At 48.4% G+C, this 20,053-nt stretch overlaps 1 protein-coding gene across 7 annotated transcripts in view; it reads right to left on the bottom strand.

The window, feature by feature from the left end:
- Positions 1-20,053, bottom strand: part of MYT1 (myelin transcription factor 1) — a 315,691-nt gene that overhangs the window by 123,128 nt on the left and 172,510 nt on the right. For 6 of the 7 annotated variants that reach the window (XM_060230612.1, XM_060230611.1, XM_060230614.1 and 3 more), the window contains exons 1-2: positions 9,369-9,615; positions 674-1,561 (exon numbers count right to left, since the gene is read on the bottom strand). In XM_060230612.1, coding sequence (XP_060086595.1) covers positions 674-1,561; positions 9,369-9,561 — 1,081 coding nt within the window. In that variant the 5' untranslated portion in view covers positions 9,562-9,615. Of the gene's footprint in view, positions 1-673; positions 1,562-9,368; positions 9,620-11,028; positions 11,092-20,053 lie in introns of those variants that run through there. The other variant, XM_060230617.1, reaches the window with a different exon arrangement.

The raw sequence follows: 20,053 nt of genomic DNA, 5'->3' as shown, positions 1-20,053 counted from the left end.
CCAATGAGTGCTAATGTTTTAATCATGTTTTACTAAGACCTTGCTTAGATTCCAACATCTGACGAGAATGGGCCAGCTAAAAGGCAAGCTGCCCTTATTCCAAAATGTTATGGTTCTTATGGGTCAACTCGAATCACCCATGCCCATAAGAATCTACAACAGCCTCAGTGGAAAGCGTCATGCAAGAGCTGAGCCCAGAATCTCCACAGATCAGTAGACCGTCCCCAAGATCAGCTGGGACAGAGATAAGCAGGGCTTTTTTTGTGTCAGGAATTCCTTTGCATATTAGGCCACGGGTGGAATTCTAGCGGGAGCTCCTTTGCATATTAGGCCACAAAACCCCTGATGTAGCCAATCCTCCAAGAGCTTACAAAAAAGAGCCTTGTAAGCTCTCGGAGGATTGGCTACATCAGGGGGTGTGGTCTAATATGCAAAGGAGCTTCACCTAGAATTCCACCCTGTGGGCTTTTTGTGTAGCAGGAACTCCTTTGTATATTAGGACACACTTCCCCTGACGTAGCCAACCCTCCTGGAGATTACAGTAGGCCATGTACAAAGAGCCCTGTAAGGTCTGGGAGGATTAGCTACGTCAGGGGTGTGTGGCTTAATATGCAAAGGAGTTCCTTCTACAAAAAAAAAGGGTCCTGGAGATAAGACAACAGTGGTTCCTCACCTTTGCTGTAGTAGCTCTTTCTGATGGCGTCCAAGGCTTTGCCTTGCTTCTCCTCCACCTGGAAATGTTTGACATGTTCCCCCGTCAGCTGGCCGGGCTCCCTCACCACCTTCACTTGTTCTGCTTTCAGGGCAATGGCCTGTTCCAAGAGGCCCAGATTCCCCCGGGTCATCATGTCATACATCTCCGACTCGTCCGTCACAGCGGATTTCTGGGAGTGAGAGTCGTCGTCCTTGTCATCGTCGGACCTCACCTCCACGATGACCGAATACTCGGGCTTGGGACTGACCATCTGGCCTTCACAGTGGGTTTTGGGGGAGTCCTGAGATGCGTGACAAGCTTCTTTGCAGATCACTTCAGCCATCCTTTCCTCCTCCTCCTCTTCATCCTCTTCCTCCTCCTCCTCTTCTTCCTCCTCCTCCTCCTCCTCTTCGTTGTCCTCCTCCTCTTCATTGTCCTCCTCCTCTTCCTCTTTCCCCAGCTTGCAGGATTCTTCTCCGCTCACCTCATCTTCCCGATGTTCCAGGCACATGTCGCTGCTGCGTTCGCTGGTGACCTCGATGACCTCCTCCGCGTCCTCCGTCTGGATGATAATCTCCTTCTCGCATTCCTCCTCCTCCTCCCCCACCGCCTCCTCCTCCTCCTCCTCTTCCTCCTCCTCCTCCTCTGCTGCTTCTTCATGGGCTAAATGCATGACGTTCTCGCCAACTTGGGAGTCTCGCTCTTCGCTTTCGGGCCCTCGGTTTGCCGGAGATCCTTCTGCTATTTGGCCTAGGTTTAAAAGAGAGTTGGCAATTATTTCTTGATAGCTGTTGTAGCTGGCCTTGAGCAGGCCGGGAGTAACAGTGCCCATACTTTGCCCAGGATGCGGCGTTTGGGGGTTCTGCCCTGTAAAGGGGACAGAGAGAGAAAAAAGGGAGGGGAAGGGAACATGATGTAAATTTGCAAACAGCTGATTCAGAAAGGTTGAATTGAACTCCGTGGGCCCGAGTTCCACTCCTGCAGGCCGGGAGTAACAGTGCCCATACTTTGCCCAGAATGCGGCGTTTGGGGGTTCTGCCCTGTAAAGGGGACAGAGAGAGAGAAAAGGGAGGGGAAGGGAACATGATGTAAATTTGTGAACAGCTGATTCAGAAAGGTTGAATTGAACTCCGTGGGCCTGATGTTCCACTCCTGGTGTGGCCAAATTTATGGCATTCGGCGACGGCAGGTAAACAAGCAGTTCCCTATCTTAAAACTGCTCCCTGTGATGAGATGAACAGTCAGCAGCTGACATTTATTTCCCCCAAGACGCTGCCAGAAGTCATCAGCTCGACATTTGTGTGCTTTGTTTTGCGCCTCCCTAGACCAATATTTATGCGTAGAAAACATCTTGCAGAAAGCTGATGCCAGGCAAGGCATACATCATTGCCTGCATTTGCATAGGCACAGCAAAGAGTCTGGGGTCCCCCAGCTAAATATCTGACTTTGGTTAGGCCACGAATCTAGCTAGGGCTGGATGAACTTGGGTTCTTACATGCTGAGGGAAATGCTGATTGCCACTTTGGGGTCAGGAAACATTTTTTCTCCAGACCAGTTTGGCTGGGGATACTGGAGGGTTGTTGTTGTTGTTTTGCCATCTTCTAGGCACAGAGCAGGGGTCACAGGGAGAAGAAGAGATTGGATTCATACCCAGTTGGGTATAAGAGAGCCAGGGTATATGAGAGCCAGTATGGTGTAGTGGTGAAGTGTGCGGACTCTTATCTGAGAGAACCGGGTTTGATCCCCCACTCCTCCACCTGCAGCTGCTGGCATGGCCTTGGGTCAGCCATAGCTCTGACAGAGGTTGTCCTTGAAAGGGCAGCTGCTGTGAGAGCCCTCTCCAGCCCCACCCACCTCACAGGGTGTCTGTTGTGGGGGAGGAAGATAAAGGAGATTGTGAGCCACTCTGAGTGGAGGGCGGAATATAAATCCAGTGTTGTCTTCGTCTTCTTCAAGTGGACTGCACACCTTTAAATGCCTTCGCACTTTGGTGTAGTGGATAAGTGCACGGACTCTTATCTGGGAGAACCGGGTTTGATTCCCCACTCCTCCATGTGCACCTGCTGGAGTGGCCTTAGGTCAGCCATAGCTCTTGTAGGAGTTGTCCTTGAAAGGGCAGCTGCTGTGAGAGCCCTCTCAGCCCCACCCACTTCACAGGGTGTCTGCTGTGGGGGAGGAAGGTAAAGGAGATTGTAGGCTGCTCTCTGTACTTGAAAGGGCAGCTGCTGTGAGAGCCCTCTCCAGCCCCACCCACCTCACAGGATGTCTGTTGTGGGGGAGGAAGGGAAAGGAGATTGTAGGCCGCTCTCTATCCTTGAAAGGGCAGCTGCTGTGAGAGTCCTCTCAGCCCCACCCACCTCACAGGGTGTCTGTTGTGGGGGAGGAAGGGAAAGGAGATTGTAGGCTGCTCTCTGTCCTTGAAAGGGCAGCTGCTGTGAGAGTCCTTTCAGCCCCACCCACCTCACAGGGTGTCTGTTGTGGGGGAGGAAGGGAAAGGAGATTGTAGGCCGCTCTCTGTCCTTGAAAGCGCAGCTGCTGTGAGAGTCCTCTCAGCCCCACCCACCTCACAGGGTGTCTGTTGTGGGGAGGAAGGGAAAGGAGATTGTAGGCCGCTCTCTGTCCTTGAAAGGGCAGCTGCTGTGAGAGTCCTCTCAGCCCCACCCACCTCACAGGGTGTCTGTTGTGGGGGGAGAAGATATAGGAGATTGTAAGCCGCTCCGAGTCTCTGATTCAGAGAGAAGTGTGGGGTATAGATCTGCAATTTTTCTTCTTCTTCTACCCTGCACTTCACTAGCCAAAGGAGTCCCTTAGTGGCTTACAATCTCCTTTCCCTTCCCCTCCACACAACAGACCTCCTGTGAGGTAGCCAGGGCTGAGAGTACTCCTAGAACTGCTCTTGAGAAGAACAGCCTTGATTTGTGGCTGACCCAAGGTCACATCAACAGGTGTATGTGGAGGAGGGGGGAATCAAACCCGGTTCTCCCAGATAACAGTCCACACACCTAACCACTACACCAAACTGGAGGTCCGTGTGGTACAGAGAACCACTACAAGCTTCAAAAGAAGAAGAAGATATTAGATTTATATCCTGTCCTTTTCTCTGAATCAGAGTCACAGAGCGGCTCAAAACCTCCATTATTTTCCTCCCCCACAACAGACACCCTGTGAGGTGGGTGAGGCTGAGAGCGCTCTCCCAGAAGCTGCCCTTTCAAGGACAACTCCTACAAGAGCTATGGCTGACCCAAGGCCATTCCAGCAGCTGCAGGTGGAGGAGGAGTGGGGAATCAAACCCGGTTCTTCCAGATAAGAGTCTACGGACTTTGGACACAGTTTGGTGTAGTGGTTAAGTGTGTGTGGGGGGGAGGTATTTGTAAATTTCCTTAATCGTACTGGGGGTTCGACTAGATGACCCTGGAGGTCCCTTCCAACTCTATCATTCTATGAAACAGATGCCCGCCCCAGTCCCAACATGGAGATCGAAGACAGTTCTATAAAACCCGCAGGGAGGCCAAACGTACAATTTGGACGCAGGCTGCCTAGGTTTAATCCCCATGAAGCTGCCTTCTACCAAGTGGTACCTTTGGTCCATGTACATGCATAGGCGCTGCCAAGTCACAACCAACTTACGGTGATGCCAGTAGGGTTCTTTTAAGGCAAGTGAGGTGGTTTGCCATTGCCTTGCTCTGTAACCTTCTTTCCCCTGATGAAAACTGCTGCTTTGGATGGTGGACTCTATGGAATTGAACCTCAGTTTTCCTTCCTTCCTTCCTTCCTTCCTTCCTTCCTTCCTTCCTTCCTTCCTTCCTTCCTTCCTTCCTTCCTTCCTTCCTTCCTTCCTTCTTTCCTTCCTTCCTTCCTGTCATCATAGAGTTGGAAGGGACTTCCAAGGTTATGGATCAGAGTTGTCCACTGAGATGGTGACAAACAGTATGGAGTGTCTGCCAAAGTCTCGAGGCGGCAGGAGGAAGGTTGCGGGCCTAACTTGCCTGGAAAATTATAGATGTTTGTATACAAATGCTAGAAGTGTTCGAAGTAAAATTGGTGAGTTGGAATGTTTAATGCTGGGGGAAAACATAGACGTGGGAATTTCAGAAACTTGGTGGAATGAGGAGAATCAGTGGGATGTGGTGATTCCTGGATATAAGATATATCGGAAGGATAGGGAGGGAAGGGTTGGAGGTGGGGTGGCTCTGTATGTCAGAGAGGGTATACAGTCCAGAAAGACTGAGGTCAAAGAATTAGATTCCCTTCTACAAATGCTTTGGGTCAAAATAGAGGGCCCAAAAGGAAATTTAACTATGGGAGTTTGTTATCGCCCACCAAATCAAAAGATAGAGGACGATTATAATATGATGGAAGGCTTAAAGATAGCGCCTAAATGTAAAAACTGTGTTGTAATAGGTGATTTTAACTACCCGCAGATTGATTGGGTCAATTCAGGTCGAGAGAAAGAGATTGAGTTTCTAGATACACTCAATGACTGTGCTATTGAGCAGATGGTAACAGAAACTACCAGGGGTGGGACGATCCTGGATTTGGTCCTAAGTAACGCCCAAGACTTGGTGAGAGATGTAAAAGTGATTGCGCCGCTTGGGAGCAGTGACCATAATGTTATTGATTTCACCATTTATATAAATAGAGAGTTGCCCTAAAAGACCAGCACAACCACGTTTAACTTTAAAAGGGGTAAATTCTCTGAGATGAGGAGGCATGTGAAGAGGAAACTGAAAGGAAAAGTAAATACAGTCAAAACCCTTGGTGAAGCTTGGAGGCTATTTAAAACTACAATCCTAGAAGCTCAGATAAAATATGTACCACAAGTTAGGAAAGGCACAAACAGGTATAAGAGAAGGCCTGCATGGTTAACAAACAAAGTAATGGAAGATGTAAAAGGTAAGAAGGACTCCTTTAAATGGTGGAAAGCTAGTCCAAGTGAGATTAATAACAGGGAACACAGGCAGTGACAAATCAAATGCAAGACTGTGATCAGGCAGGCAAAAAGGGACTATGAGGAGCATATTGCAAAAAACATAAAGACCAACAATAAAAATTTCTTCAAATATATTAGAAGCAGGAAACCAGCCAGGGAGGCAGTGGGGCCCTTGGATGACCAAGGGGTCAAAGGATTACTGAAGGAGGATAGGGAAATGGCTGAGAAGCTGAATGCATTTTTTGCCTCTGTCTTCACTGTGGAAGATGAGAAGTGTTTGCCTGCTCCAGAACCACTTATTTTGGAAGGGGCGTTTAAAGACCTGAGTCAGACTGAGGTGACAAGAGAGGAGGTCCTACAACTGATAGACAAATTAAAAACTAATAAGTCACCAGGTCCAGATGGCATACATCCAAGAGTTCTGAAAGAACTCAAACTTGAACTTGTGGATCTTCTGACAAAAATACGTAATCTTTCATTGAAATCTGCCTCCGTTCCTGAGGATTGGAAGGTAGCAAATGTCACCCCCATATTTAAAAAGGGTTCCAGAGGAGATCCGGGAAATTACAGGCCAGTCAGTCTGACTTCAATACCGGGAAAGTTGGTAGAAACCATTATCAAGGACAGAATGAGTAGGCACATTGATGAACACGAGTTATTGAGGAAGACTCAGCATGGGTTCTGTAAGGGAAGGTCTTGCCTCACTAACCTGTTACAGTTCTTTCAGGGGGTGAACAAACATGTGGACAAAGGAGACCCAATAGATGTTGTTTACCTTGACTTCCAGAAAGCTTTTGATAAAGTTCCTCATCAAAGGCTCCTTAGTAAGCTTGAGAGTCATGGAGTAAAAGGACAGGTCCTCTTGTGGATCAAAAACTGGCTAATTAATAGGAAGCAGAGAGTGAGTATAAATGGGCAGTCTTCACAGTGGAGGACGGCCAGCAGTGGGGTGCTGCAGGGCTCAGCACTGGGTCCCATGCTCTTTAAGTTGTTCATAAATGATTTGGAGTTGGGAGTAAGCAGTGAAGTGGCCAAGTTTGCAGATGACACTAAATTGTTCAGGGTGGTGAGAACCAGAGAGGATTGTGAGGAACTCCAAAGGTCTCTGTTGAGGCTGGGTGAGTGGGTGTCAACGTGGCAGATGAGGTTCAGTGTGGCCAAGTGCAAAGTAAGGCACATTGGGGCCAAAAATCCCAGCTACAAATACAAGTTGATGGGGTATGAACTGGCAGAGACTGACCAAGAGAGAGATCTTGGGGTCGTGGTAGATAACTCACTGAAAATGTCAAGACAGTGTGCGATTGCAATAAAAAGGCTAACGCCATGCTGGGAATTATTAGAAAGGGAACTGAAAACAAATCAGCCAGTATCATAATGCCCCTGTTTAAATCGATGGTGTGGTCTCATTTGGAATACTGTGTACAATTCTGGTCACCGCAGCTCAAAAAAGATATTATAGCATTGGAAAAAGTGCAGAAAAGGGCAACTAGAATGATTAAAGGGTTGGAACACTTTTCCTATGAAGAAAGGTAAAAACGCTTGGGGCTCTTTAGCTTGGAGAAATGTCGACTGTGGGGTGACATGATAGAGGTTTACAAGATTATGCATGGGATGGAGAAAGTAGAGAAAGAAGTCCTTTTTGTCCCTTTCTCACAATACAAGAACTCGTGGGCATTTGATGAAATTGCTGAGCAGTCAGGTTAAAACGGATAAAAGGAAGTCCTTCTTCACCCAAAGGGTGATTAACATGTGGAATTCACTGCCACAGGAGGTGGCGGCGGCTACAAGCATAGCCAGCTTCAAGAGGGGGTTAGATAAAAATATGGAGCAGAGGTCCATCAGTGGCTATTAGCCACAGTGTGTGTGTATATATATATATATATATATATATATATATATATATATATATATATATATATATATATTTGGTCACTGTGTGACTCAGAGTGTTGGACTGGATGGGCCATTGGCCTAATCCAACATGTCTTCTCTTATGTTCTTATGTTAGTCCAACCCCCTGCACAATGCAGGAAAATCAGAAATACCTCCCCCCCAAATCATAAATACTTCTCCCAAGTTCACAGAATCAGCACTGCTGCCAGATGGCCATTGAAGCTCTGCTTTAGAAACCTCCAAGGAAGGAGAGCCCACCACCTCCTGAGGAAGCCTGTTCCACTGAGGAACCACTCTGTCAGGAAGTTCTTCCTAATGTATGGTTGAAAACTCCTTTGATTTAACTTCAACCCATTGGAATTAAATCGTCATCAGTGGCTATTAGCCACATTGTGTGTGTGTGTGTGTGTGTGTGTGTATATATATATAGCCGCTGTGTGACACAGAGTGTTGGACTGGATGGGCCATTGGCCTGATCTAACATGGCTTCTCTTGTGTTCTTATGTCATCATCATCATCATGGACTTTGGGGATGGCCGGCTTTGGAGAGCAGAGATAATTCAGTGGGGTACAATGCCACAGAGTCCCCCTTCCAAAGCAGCCATTTTCTCCAGGTGATCTCTGCCACCTAGAGATCAGTTGTAATCCCAGGAGATCTCCAGCCACCCTCCGGAGGTTGGCAACCCTACAGCATCAAGCTCTTCCTGATCAGGGCTTTTTTTGTAGCAGGAACTCCTTTGCATATTAGGCCGCACACCCCTGAGGTAGCCAAGTTTCCAAGAGCTTACAGAGCCTACTGTGAGCTCCAGGAGGATTGGCTACATCACAGGGGCAAGGAGTTCCCGCTACAAAAAAAAGCCTATGCTCCTCTTCTTCCGTCAGATTTCACACTATCTGCCCCGGAGTTGGAACTCGCTTCGCCTTTTCTGCGCGGCAAACAGAAACTGGTTTTTAGAGGATCTTGTTTGCTGCGTGAAAGAGGCGGAGCGAGTTGCAGCCCCCGGGGCAGATAGCGTGAAATCCGACGGAAGCCCCGCGGAGAAGCGGAGAGCGAGAGCGGCGTAAGGCTTGTGGGAAATTGGTCAGGCTCATCTGTCCTGCAAATGAAAAGCTCTCTTCCCAGTCTTGTTGGACGGACAGCATCATCCTCTATTAACGTTGATGCTGACTGCTCTTACTGTGGTTTGGGTTTTCATAACCGTTATGTTTTAAATGTTGAATTATATTTATTGTCGTAACCTGCTCTCAGCTGGCTTGCCGGGGAGGGTGGACTAGAAGCTAACTAAACTAAACTTTCGTTGGACATAACCTGTCAATATGTTATCTAGCTCTCAGAACTTACTAACAATCCCTGGGCCAAGAGATGCTAGGTTGAAGGCTACTAGGGAGCAGGCCTTCTCGGTGATGGCCCCTCGTTGGTGGAACCACCTTCCAGAGATGGTGCGAGCCCTGCGGGACCTGAACCAATTCCGCAGGGCTTGCAAAACATTTCTTTTCCAGCTTGCCTTCGAGATGGAACCCGATTAATCTGACGTATGCACATCTAGCCATCTTATGGATATTATGATCACAGTATTTTAGCACCCATTTTATATATTTTATCTATTTTAAATTAATTTATTATACAACTGATATATTAAAATTGTTTACATTGTTTTATATGAATCATGGGATTTCCATGTCTGTTAGCCGCCCTGAGCCCGCTTCGGCGGGGGAGGGCGGGATATAAAAATAAAGTTATTATTATTATATTATTATTATTAATGGTGCTTCAATTCAAGACAGGTAGCGTTCCCTGCCTCGTTTCCATCCATAAAATAAATCTTTGCTACCGGGAATGAAATAAAACACCTTCTGCCAGCGGAGGGCTGCCGCAGCTTCCCTCCTGCTCTGCCGTCTCGGCCTCTTCTTCTTCCAAGGTGCACTCCGAATCGTCGGTCACCGACTCTTCTTTCGCCTCCGCCTCTTCGCTCCCGTCGCTGTCCATGCTGTAGCCTTCGTCGAGGGCCAGTTTCAGGGGGTGGGATTTCCTCTTGGAAGCCATGTGTTCGGCCTCGGCGTCTTGAAGCTTCCTCTTCTTGGCCAGCGGACAGCTTTGCAAACTGGAAGGCAGAAGAGGGTGAACGAGAGGAAAGATGTCACTGACACGGGGTGGGTACAGGATAGAGTTGTTTGCCAGCAGAGGAGGGCAGGAGAAGCAATTACCAGCTGGAAAATAACAGAACTTTTGTCCTAAACAGGAAGGACTGGTGCTTCGAATAGCAAGTTATCTTTTCTTTACGTGGCTTGAAGCCATGAGGCACTAAACTGCAAAGCTAAAGCCTTGGCGGATGAAGGTTTTTGAAACCAAAACCGGTCCCTTGAATGGACTTGATTCTTCTATTGGGCTTATTTTACATTGTGACGGAAGAAGATGACCTTTGTAATGAGACTCTTTATGCAGTAAGATGAAATGTATTCTAATTGGATATCGATGTTTCCCTTTAAGGGCTTTGTTGTTGTTACAATATCATGGCTATTATAGTGCTACATAGTTTGCTATTTTTGCCGCCTGGGGATTGGTAGCCCTAGTACTTGAAGATGGTGATCGTATCACCTCTCAGCTGCTTCCTCTCCAGGCTAAACATGCCCAGTTCTCCCGCTATTCTAATTTATCCCCAAATGATCAAGGTCACTTCCCCTGGAGAAAATGACTGCTTTAGCGAGTGGGCTCCATAGCATTATACCCTGCTGAGGTCCCTCCCGTCCTCAAACCCTGCCCTGCCCAGTCTCCGCTCCCAAATCTCCAGGTATTTCCCAACCCAGAGCTAATGATGCAACTTGTAGGATCAAGGCAACTCTACTTGTGGGATCAAGAAGAAGAAGAAGATCGTAGATTTACACCCTGCCCTTCTCTCTGAATCAGAGTCTCGGAGCGGCTTACAATCTCATTTCTCTTCTCCCCCCACAACAGACACCCTGTGAGGTAGACGGGGTTGAGAGAGTTCTCCCAGACGCTCCCCTTTCAAGGACAACTCTTGCAATACCTATGACTGACCCAAGGCCATTCCAGCAGCTGCAAGTGGAGGAGTGGGGAATCAAGCCCCGCTCCCAAATCTCCAGGTATTTCCCAACCCAGAGCTAGTGACCCAACTTGTAGGATCAAGGCAACTCTACTTGTGGGATCAAGAAGAAGAAGACCATAGATTTACACCCTGCCTTTCTCTCTGAATCAGAGTCTCAGAGCGGCTTACAATCTGCTTTATCTTCTTCCCCCACAACAGACACCCTGTGAGGTAGACGGGGTTGAGAGAGTTCTCCCAGAAGCTCCCCTTTCAAGGCCAACTCCTGCAATATTTATGGCTGACCCAAGGCCATTCCAGCAGCTGCAAGTGGAGGAGTGGGGACTCAAGCCCGGTTCACCAGATAAGAGTCCACACACTTAACCACTACACCAAACTGGCTCTCACTACATCAACTACATGTGATGCTACTGAACGATACAGGTTCTATGTGAAACAATCCAACTTGCCTTCTGTGCCGTGCATACTTTCCCCGGATGTGTCCCGAACCGTTACATCCCGGAGTGGGGCAGCTTAGGGGAGAGACAACCAAGAAGTTAATCAGCAGCATGAGTTCGAGAAGCAAAAGATCTTTTTCTCTCTCGCAATAAAACTTTGGAGAAGTAAAACCAAAAAGAAACAAGCCGGTGTGCATTTGGAACCGGAGCTCCCATCAAGACACCCCTTCCAAGAGAAGATAATTTCCTTTTAACAGCCCCTCTCTTCCTTTTCAATTCCAGCAGAGGAGGGCAGCGCAATGGCTCTGTGGTTTGCTAAAAGTAATGAAATGACTCACCCCATTTAATTAAATGAACGGTTCATTATAGTTTTATGAGTATGTTTAATTAAAGATTTGCATGTGTAAGACCAAGCCTTTTAAAGCCAGCCGACTCCCGCACTCACCTCCTACTGATGGGGTTCTTATTTATTTATTACTGTAACCCCCCCTCCCAAATAATTAAATGTGGATTTTTTTTCTTCCAGTGCAACTCTATAGCAGGTTTTCGGTTGAGCTGAATCCAAATGAATGCTTACATATAACATCTCGTTCTGATTTTCAGCTGCTGTGGATAGAATTCATAAGAACTTTAAGAGCAGCCATGTTGGATTAGGCCAATGACCCATCCAGTCCAACACTCTGTCACACAGGGGCCAAAACCAAGGGGCCATCAGGAGGTCCACCAGTGGGGCCCAAACTCCAGAAACCCTCCCATTGTTTCCCCCCAAGCACCAAGAAGACAGAGCATCATGGACCCAGACATAAGGACATAAGAGCAGCCATGTTGGATTTGGCCAATGGCCCATCCAATCCAACACTCTGTGTCACATAGGGGCCAAAACCAAGGGGCCATCAGGAGGTCCACCAGTGGGGCCAAAACTACAGAAACCCTCCCATTGTTGCCCCCCAAGCACCAAGAAGACAGAGCATCACTGCCCTAGATGAAGTGTTCCATCTATACCTTGTAGTTCCATTTATAACTTTTATCGTAACACATCATATCCCCGTTTCCTAAAACTCCCATTAATATCTGCCTGCACGCTTTCAAACCTTTCTTGGCCATCATGAAGGCCAGAATTCGGATCCCAAACTGAAAATGCATGGCGTATAGTAAACTATCCTACTGCTCCTAATTAACAATTTGCTCCCTTTGGGTGCAGACATGTTTGGCATCTGCAGTAGGGTTGCAGAGTAGGGCTGCCAGTGGGGGCAGATCCCCCACCCCGAGGTCCCATTGCCTGCTGCAACTCCGAGCAGTGGTGGGAGGGGAAAAAAAAACTTTTGGTTTTACCATAGAGTGTCCAAGGATCCATAGAGTTACCCTTTGTCACTTCCAGGTAGGTCTAGGAGTTGCTCAGAACTCTATGGTAAGGACTTCCTGTAAGTTGATGAAATGTTATTTTTCTTTGAAGTTTTCTTCCATGACACTGCCTCGCCCCCACAACCCCCAAGAAGAGACTGCTAACCTCATATGAGGGGATGGCACGGATCAGCGGTTCTGCCGTAAGAACGGCAGCTAAATTAGGCCTCAGTTTAATCCTTTTACACATTGCGGTCAGCAGGGGTGGAATTCTAGCAGGTGCTCCTTTGCATACTAAACCACACACCCCTGATGTAGCCAATCCTCCATGAGCTTACAAGACTCTTTTTTGTAAGCTCTTGGAGGATTGGTTACATCAGGGGTGTGTGGCCTAATATGCAAAGCAGCTCCTGCTAGAACTCCACCTAGTAATGATAAACACAACTGGAACCGGTGTACTCAATGCCTAATAAAAGGGAATCACCGGAAACAATGTAATTTTCACAAAACAGTGTACAAATATATTTAGTGCAAACTGAATTGAACAAAAAGAACAGAACACTGAGTATACAGTATGAATAATGTCCCCACAAAGTCTTTCCACAGTCCTGAAAGTCAGCTTCTTCTAATAGACACAGGGGTGAGCAAAATCCTTTGAACTCAGCATTCAACTCCAAATGGCATGGAGGAGATAAGGAGGAACCGCTTATTGCAGGACTCCTCGCGATTTCGACAGAATATACTTCATCAGCCTCCTTCTCTCGACGTTATGCAGAGCCTTAACTAAACGTTCTTTACACATGGTTTAATGCATGCTTTTCTACAGGAGAGCCGGCAGCACCTGTAGAAGAGCATGTGCTAATCTATGTGTAAAGAACATTTCATTTAGGGTACCATAGAGTTCCCCCTCCCAAATGGCTAGAGTATCCGGGAAAACCATAGCGTTTTCTCGGAAATGCCTAGAGCAGCCGCACGCGATGTTGCTGGCACGATGGCGTCACTTCTGAGTGACATCACCGTGTCGCGCGCAAAAGTCCCCCACTCTAGGATGAAGAAAAACATGGGGGGCGGCAGCAGAGTAACAGGGTTCGGCCTAGGGACACAGGCACCCCTAGCCCCAGGCCTGTGTGTGACCTAATATGCAAAGGAGTTCCAGCTATAAAAAAGCCCTGAGCCTGATTTCCACCCTCCATCCCCGTCTTCCTCTGCGAATTATCATAGGGATCACTGTATATAGAGGTCTTCAGTCTCTGAGCTTTGGCACGATTGGGACCTCTCCTGTCTTCACCCTTGATTGGGGTCATTCCCGAAGTTCTACTTGTCAGCAAATATTACTGCATCAAAACCTTCCACATGTCAAAATTCAGCATCCGGGATGATCTATGAGCGGCCCACGGCTCATAATATTTCCACAACTGGAAGAGATTGCTCTCGTTGCTCCCCCCCCCCCCATCTCCTTTTCTCTCTGTCTTGATGACCTCTGAGTTGATTTAATTTTAATTGCCTTCTGTCAGGGCTGGTGATGGCACTGTGACGAACCCTTCCCCCCCAAGCAGGCGCCTCCATCTCGACGGACGGTGCTCATCAAAAGCTGATTCTGTACACAGCAAGAAGATCCTTGAACTTCTTTGCATCTTTTAATGCTAAGCTCAGGGGAACTGTGGCCACAAGTGTTGAAACAGAGAAAGCAGGTCTAAGGACCGTCGTTGAGGTAGGATGAAAATACCCTCCTCTTTTTTTTGGAAAGAGCTTATGTCCATACTCGATGGACCATTGCATAGTCCTTTCCTACTTAAAAACATAAGAGAAGCCATGTTGGATCAGGCCAGTGGCCCATCCAGTCCAACACTGTGTCACATAAGAACATAAGAGAAGCCATGTTGGATCAGGCCAATGGCCCATCCAGTCCAATAATCTGTGTCGCACAGTGGCCAAAACCCAGGGGCCATCAGGAGGTCCGCCAGTGGGGCCAGAACTCCAGAGGCTCTCCCATTCTTGCCCCCGCAAGCACCAAGGATACAGAGCACCACTGCCCCAGACAAAGTGCTTTATCTATGCATTGTGGCTAATAACCACTGATGGACCACTGCTCCATATGCTTCTCCAGTCCCCTCCTGAAGCTGTCTGTGCTTGTAGCTGCAGGGTTTTGTTTTTTTTAACCAACACACTGGGAAACATTTTAAAAGGACATTCCCTTTCCTACATTTTTAAATGATCCATGCCAGCTGCTGTGGATTCTACCATCTCGTTTGGCTGCACCAGGAGCATAGGCAGAGAAGAAGAAGATATTGGATTTATATCCCACCCTTTACTCTGAATTTCAGAGCGGCTTACAATCTCCTTTCCCTTCCTCCCCCACAACAGACACCCTGTGAGGTAAGTGGGGCTGAGAGAGCTCTGACAGAAACTGCCCTTTCAAGGACAGTTCTTGCAAGAGCTATGGCTGACCCAAGGCCATTCCAGCAGCTCCAAGTGGAGGAGTAGGGAATAAAACCTGGTTCTCCCGGATGAGAGTCTGCGCATTTAACCACTACACCAAACCGGTTCCGGGTTTGGAGGGATTGGCCAGGTCATGCAGCTGGGAGCGCTGCTGCCAATGCCACCGCCGGGTGCTACCCACATGCCCTTCCTCAATGACCCCTGGCCTTTGGTAACATGAGTACAGACAGGTTGCACAGAAGGATTGTGGGTAGGGGTCCCGGAACCTGGCAGCTGCCCTGCTTCAAGGTACGCTGACCCCTGAGCCCGGGTCATCGTCCTGTTTCCACCTTGCCCTTGCCACAGCTACGGCTCAGTTCGTGTTGTTTTCGGTTTCCTTCCCCCCCCCCCCCCCCGTGGCCTCCTTTTCCCCTGCTGACGCAGCCCAGCCTTCAATTAGTCGATTAATCGCCCAGTTAATCAGGCAATTAGGGGACAGCTACAGCGGATGGCAGAGTTCAGCCTTCTGAGCTGCACCCCCCCCCCCCACACACACTGCAAGATGTCACTGGCTTCAATTACCACCTCCGCTCATGTGTTCAGCGATTAAAAAAGAAGAAGAAGAGGAAAGCAGCAGTATGCCTGCCTCTCTCTGAACCAGCATCTTGAGAGAAACAGTGGGCTGCAGGAGCAGGAATACCCCGGGAAGCCGGGTCACGTTGGGTCCAATTACTCTTTGATGCAGGAAGCTCGCTAATCGAAGGGGAGAGGAGAGGCAGCCTCCGTCGTTGGCACCGCGCTACAAAGCGCTCCTTGCCGGAACCCTGGCGGGCGGCGGGCTTCTAATCCGCGCTCGCCGGCTTTGCAAGCCTATAATTTAGAAGCTCTCGAGTTCGGAGCTGCGTCGTGTCCTTCGAGGGTTTCCTCGATTTCTCTCTCGGCGCTCCCACGGTGGTGGGGCGAGAAGCTGTATTAAAAAGAGCCAGTTTGGTGTAGTGGTGAAGTGTGCGGACTCTTGTCTGGGAGAACCGGGTTTGATTCCCCACTCCTCCACTTGCACCTGCTGGAATGGCCTTGGGTTAGCCATAGCTCTGGCAGAGGTCGTCCTTGAAAGGGCAGCTTCTGTCAGAGCTCTCTCAGCCCCACCCACCTCACAGGGTGTCCGTTGTGGGGAGAGAAGATATAGGAGATCGTAAGCTGCTCTGAGTCTCTGATTCAGGGAGAAGGGTGGAATATAAATCTACAATTCTTCTTCACATGCCTTCAAGATGATGAAGGGTTGAGGGTGTGAAAGGCCAAGGGAATGAGAGGGATAGGTGGTTGGCTTGCTTGCAAGCGAGTAGCATTTTCAGTCTCCTGGTGGGGGGCCTGGAGGTCTCCAGGGCTTTTTTCGTAGCAGGAACTCCCTTGCCTATGAGGCCACACCCACTTGATGTAGCCAATCCTCCTGGAGCTTTCAGCAGGCCCTGTACTAAAAGCCCTGCAAGCTCCAGGATTGGCTACATCAGAGAGGTGTGGCCCAGGGGTGGAATTCTAGCAGAAGCGCCTTTGCATATTAGGCCACACCCCCTGATGTAGCCAATCCTTCTGGAGCTTTCAGCAGGCCCTGTACTAGAAGCCCTGCAAGCTCCAGGATTGGCTATATCAGAGAGGTGTGGCCTAGGGGTGGAATTCTAGCAGAAGCGCCTTTGCATATTAGGCCACGCCCCCCTGATGTAGCCAATCCTCCTGGAGCTTACAGTGGGCCCTGCACGAAGAGTCCTGTAAGCTCTTGGAGGATTGGCTACATCAGCGGGGTGTGTTTGTGTGTGTGTGTGGCCTCATAGGCAAAGGAGTTCCTGCCACAAAAAAAGGCTCTGGAGATCTCCCATAGTTACAACCAATGTTCCTTCTAAGCTGCAGAGTCTTGTGAGCAAATATTCTACTTTGTGAGCTACTGGCAGGGCTTTTTTTTTTTTTTGTAGCAGGAACTCCTTTGCGTATTAGACCACACCCCCCCTTCTGATGTAACCAGTCCTCCAAGAGCTTACAGTAGGCCCTGTAATATGAGTCCTGTAAGCTCCTGGAGGACTGGCTACATCAGGGGGATGCGGCCTAATATGCAAATGAGCTCCTGCTACAAAAAAAGCACTGGCTACTAGCATTGAAGTTGTGAAGAAGAAGAAGATATTGGATTTATATCCTGCCCTCCACTCCGAAGAGTCTCAGAGCAGCTCACAATCTCCTTTCCTTTCCTCCCCCACAACAGACACCCTGTGAGGTAGATGAAGATATTGATTTTATATCCCGCCCTCCACTCCGAAGAGTCTCAGAGCGGCTCACAATCTCCTTTCCCTTTCTCCCCCACAACAGACACCCTGTGAGGTGGGTGGGGCTGAAGAGGGCTCTCCCAGCAGCTGCCCTTTCAAGGACAACCTCTGCCAGAGCTATGGCTGACCCAAGGCCATTCCAGCAGGTGCAAGTGGAGGAGTGGGGAATCAAACCCGGTTCTCCCAGATAAGAGTCCGCACACTTAACCACTACACCAAACTGGCTCTCCAGTTGTGAGCCACTGGCATTAAAGTTGTGAGCCAGTATTGTGCTCTGGGGGGTCATCCTTCCTGAGCGAAGACAAAAATGTGTGAGCTGGAGGCTAAAAATCGGTGAGCTAGCTCACGCTAACTCAGCTTAGAGGGAACACTGGTTACAACTGACCCGTAGATAGTTGCTTTGGTGGGTGGAGTTTTACGGAGTTATACCTCACCGATGTCTCTCCCCTCTGCCTTGCCCTTGTGTCATTAGGTTCTTCTATCTCCAAATTTCCAGGAATTTCCCAAGCTGGAGTTGGCAAAACTGGAGAGGGGATGTGGACGCATAATGATCTGGATCTGCCACTGCTTTTTCTGGGTCACCTTGTGCCTATGCTACATGGTTGGCTCCACAGGTGTCCACCGTCTTGTACCATGGGTATGTCCCTTGCGCCTCCACCACTGCAACAGACCCATGGGATTCAAACTGTAGTCTTTTCTCTGGTCAGATTGAAAAACTGCATACATGCACTTGGAGTAGCTAAAGTACCATACTAGAATCTGGACAACATAAGAGAAGCCATGTTGGATCAGGCCAACGGCCCATCCAGTCCAACACTCTGTGTCACACAGTGGCAAAAAATTTTATATATACACACACACTGTGGCTAATAGCCACTGATGGACCTGTGCTCCATATTATTATCTAAACCCCTCTTGAAGGTGGCTATACTTGTAGCCGCCGCCACCTCCTGTGGCAGTGAATTCCACATGTTAATCACCCTTTGGGTGAAGAAGGACTTCCTTTTATCCGTTTTAACCTGTCTGCTCAGCAATTTCATCGAATGCCCACGAGTTCTTGTATTGTGAGAAAGGGAGAAAAGTACTTCTTTCTCTACTTTCTCCATCCCGTGCATTATCTTGTAAACCTCTATCATGTCACCCCGCAGTCGACGTTTCTCCAAGCTAAAGAGTCCCAAGCGTTTCAACCTTTCTTCATAGGGAAAGTGCTCCAGCCCTTTAATCATTCTAGTTGCCCTTCTCTGGACTTTCTCCAATGCTATAATATCCCTTTTGAGGTGCGGCGACCAGAACTGCACACAGTACTCCAAATGAGACCGCACCATCGATTTATACAGGTGCAGATCACTACTCTTCTGCACAATGCTCACTGGGTGTTTCTGGGACAGTCGTTCATCCTTAGAACCAGTTTGGTGTAGTGGTTAAGTGTGCAGACTCTTATCCGGGAGAACCGGGTTTGATTCCCCACTCCTCCACTTACAGCTGCTGGAATGGCCTTGAGTTAGCGATAGCTCTCGCAGGAGTTATCCTTGAAAGGGCAGCTGCTGCGAGAGCTCTCTCAGCCCCACCCACCTCACAGGGGGTCTGTTGTGGGGGAGGAAGATAAAGCAGATTGTAAGCTGCTCTGAGTCTCTGATTCAGAGAGAAGGGTGGGGTATAAATCTGCAGTCTTCTTTCTCTTCTTATTAGACTACTTCACAAGGATGTTGTGAAGGTACAATGGTGAACATATATACTAGCTCGAGCTCCATGAGGAACAGGATAAAAAAAATAGGCATTAGAAAGAGAGTTCCATAATTCTAACATCTACAGGCAGTGAGGTGTAGTGGTTTTAGGATTTGTGTGTGTGTAGGGGTGTGCCTTTGCATGGGTACAAACCGAACCATGATGCAAGATTTATCATGAATGTTGTCTGGTTCGTGGTTAGCGAACAGAAGTTCGTGATGAGTCTACAGTCATGAACCTCCATGAACTCTTAAAGCTGTTCATGGTAGTTCATGGATGGATGGAGCAGAAAGCAGGGGTTTAAAGGGATGCCAAGTCTCTTTAAACCCCTGCTTTTTATTCCCCATGAAAGCTGCAAAAAACAGCTGCAAGGCAAGCAGGCACTCCTTGATGCTTAGCTGGTTTAGGCTGTTTGTGCAGTCTCTTTGAACTTCCTGTGGCTCAGCTGTTTTGGTCTGTCTTTCGCAGTCCCTTTAAACTTTATAGAGACTGCAGGAGACCGCCCCCCAAAATGGCTGAGTGGTGGGGAAAACCTCCTTGCCACACAGCTGTTTTCCAGGCTGTCTATTGCAGTCCCTTTAAAATTTAAAGGGACTGCACAAGCCAGACCAAAACAGCTAAGTGACAGGGAGTGAGCTCCTCCCTGTTCAGCTGTTTTCTGGACTTTCTGCAAACCCCATTTAAAGGGACTACGATCCCTTTGGGGCCACAAGCCACAAACCAGTTTGGTTGGCACTTGGTAAACAAACCTCCTGGTTCAGTTTGTGGTTCAGCCGCGAACCAAACTAAAGCACATTTTCCTGGTTTGTGCCCATCCCTGCTTCTGATTTCTGGCAACCCTATGATTTAATGTCCTACAAAATGTTCTACTGTTAATAGCCTTGCTCAGGTCTTTCAAGGTGTGAGCAGTGGCTTCCTTGACTGAGTTAATCCGTCTCTTCTTGGGTATTCCTCTTTTTCTACCACCTTCAGCTTCCTCTAGCATGACTGCCTTTTCCTGCGACCCAGTTTGGTGTAGTGGTTGTAAGGACTCTTATCTGGGAGAACCGGGTTTGATTCCCCACTCCTCCACTTACAGCAGCTGAAATGGCCTTGGGTTAGCCATAGCTTTCATAGGAGTTGTCCTTGAAAGGGCAGCTGCTGTAAGAGCTCTCTCAGCCCCACCTACCTCACAGGGTGTCTGTTGTGGGGGGGGGGGAAGGTAAGGAGATTGTGACTGCTCTGAGACTCTGAGATTCAGAAGA

Source organism: Heteronotia binoei, chromosome 2 (genome assembly GCF_032191835.1).
Source record: "Heteronotia binoei isolate CCM8104 ecotype False Entrance Well chromosome 2, APGP_CSIRO_Hbin_v1, whole genome shotgun sequence".
Lineage (NCBI taxonomy): Eukaryota > Metazoa > Chordata > Lepidosauria > Squamata > Gekkonidae > Heteronotia > Heteronotia binoei.
This window is presented reverse-complemented; position numbering and strand designations above follow the sequence as displayed.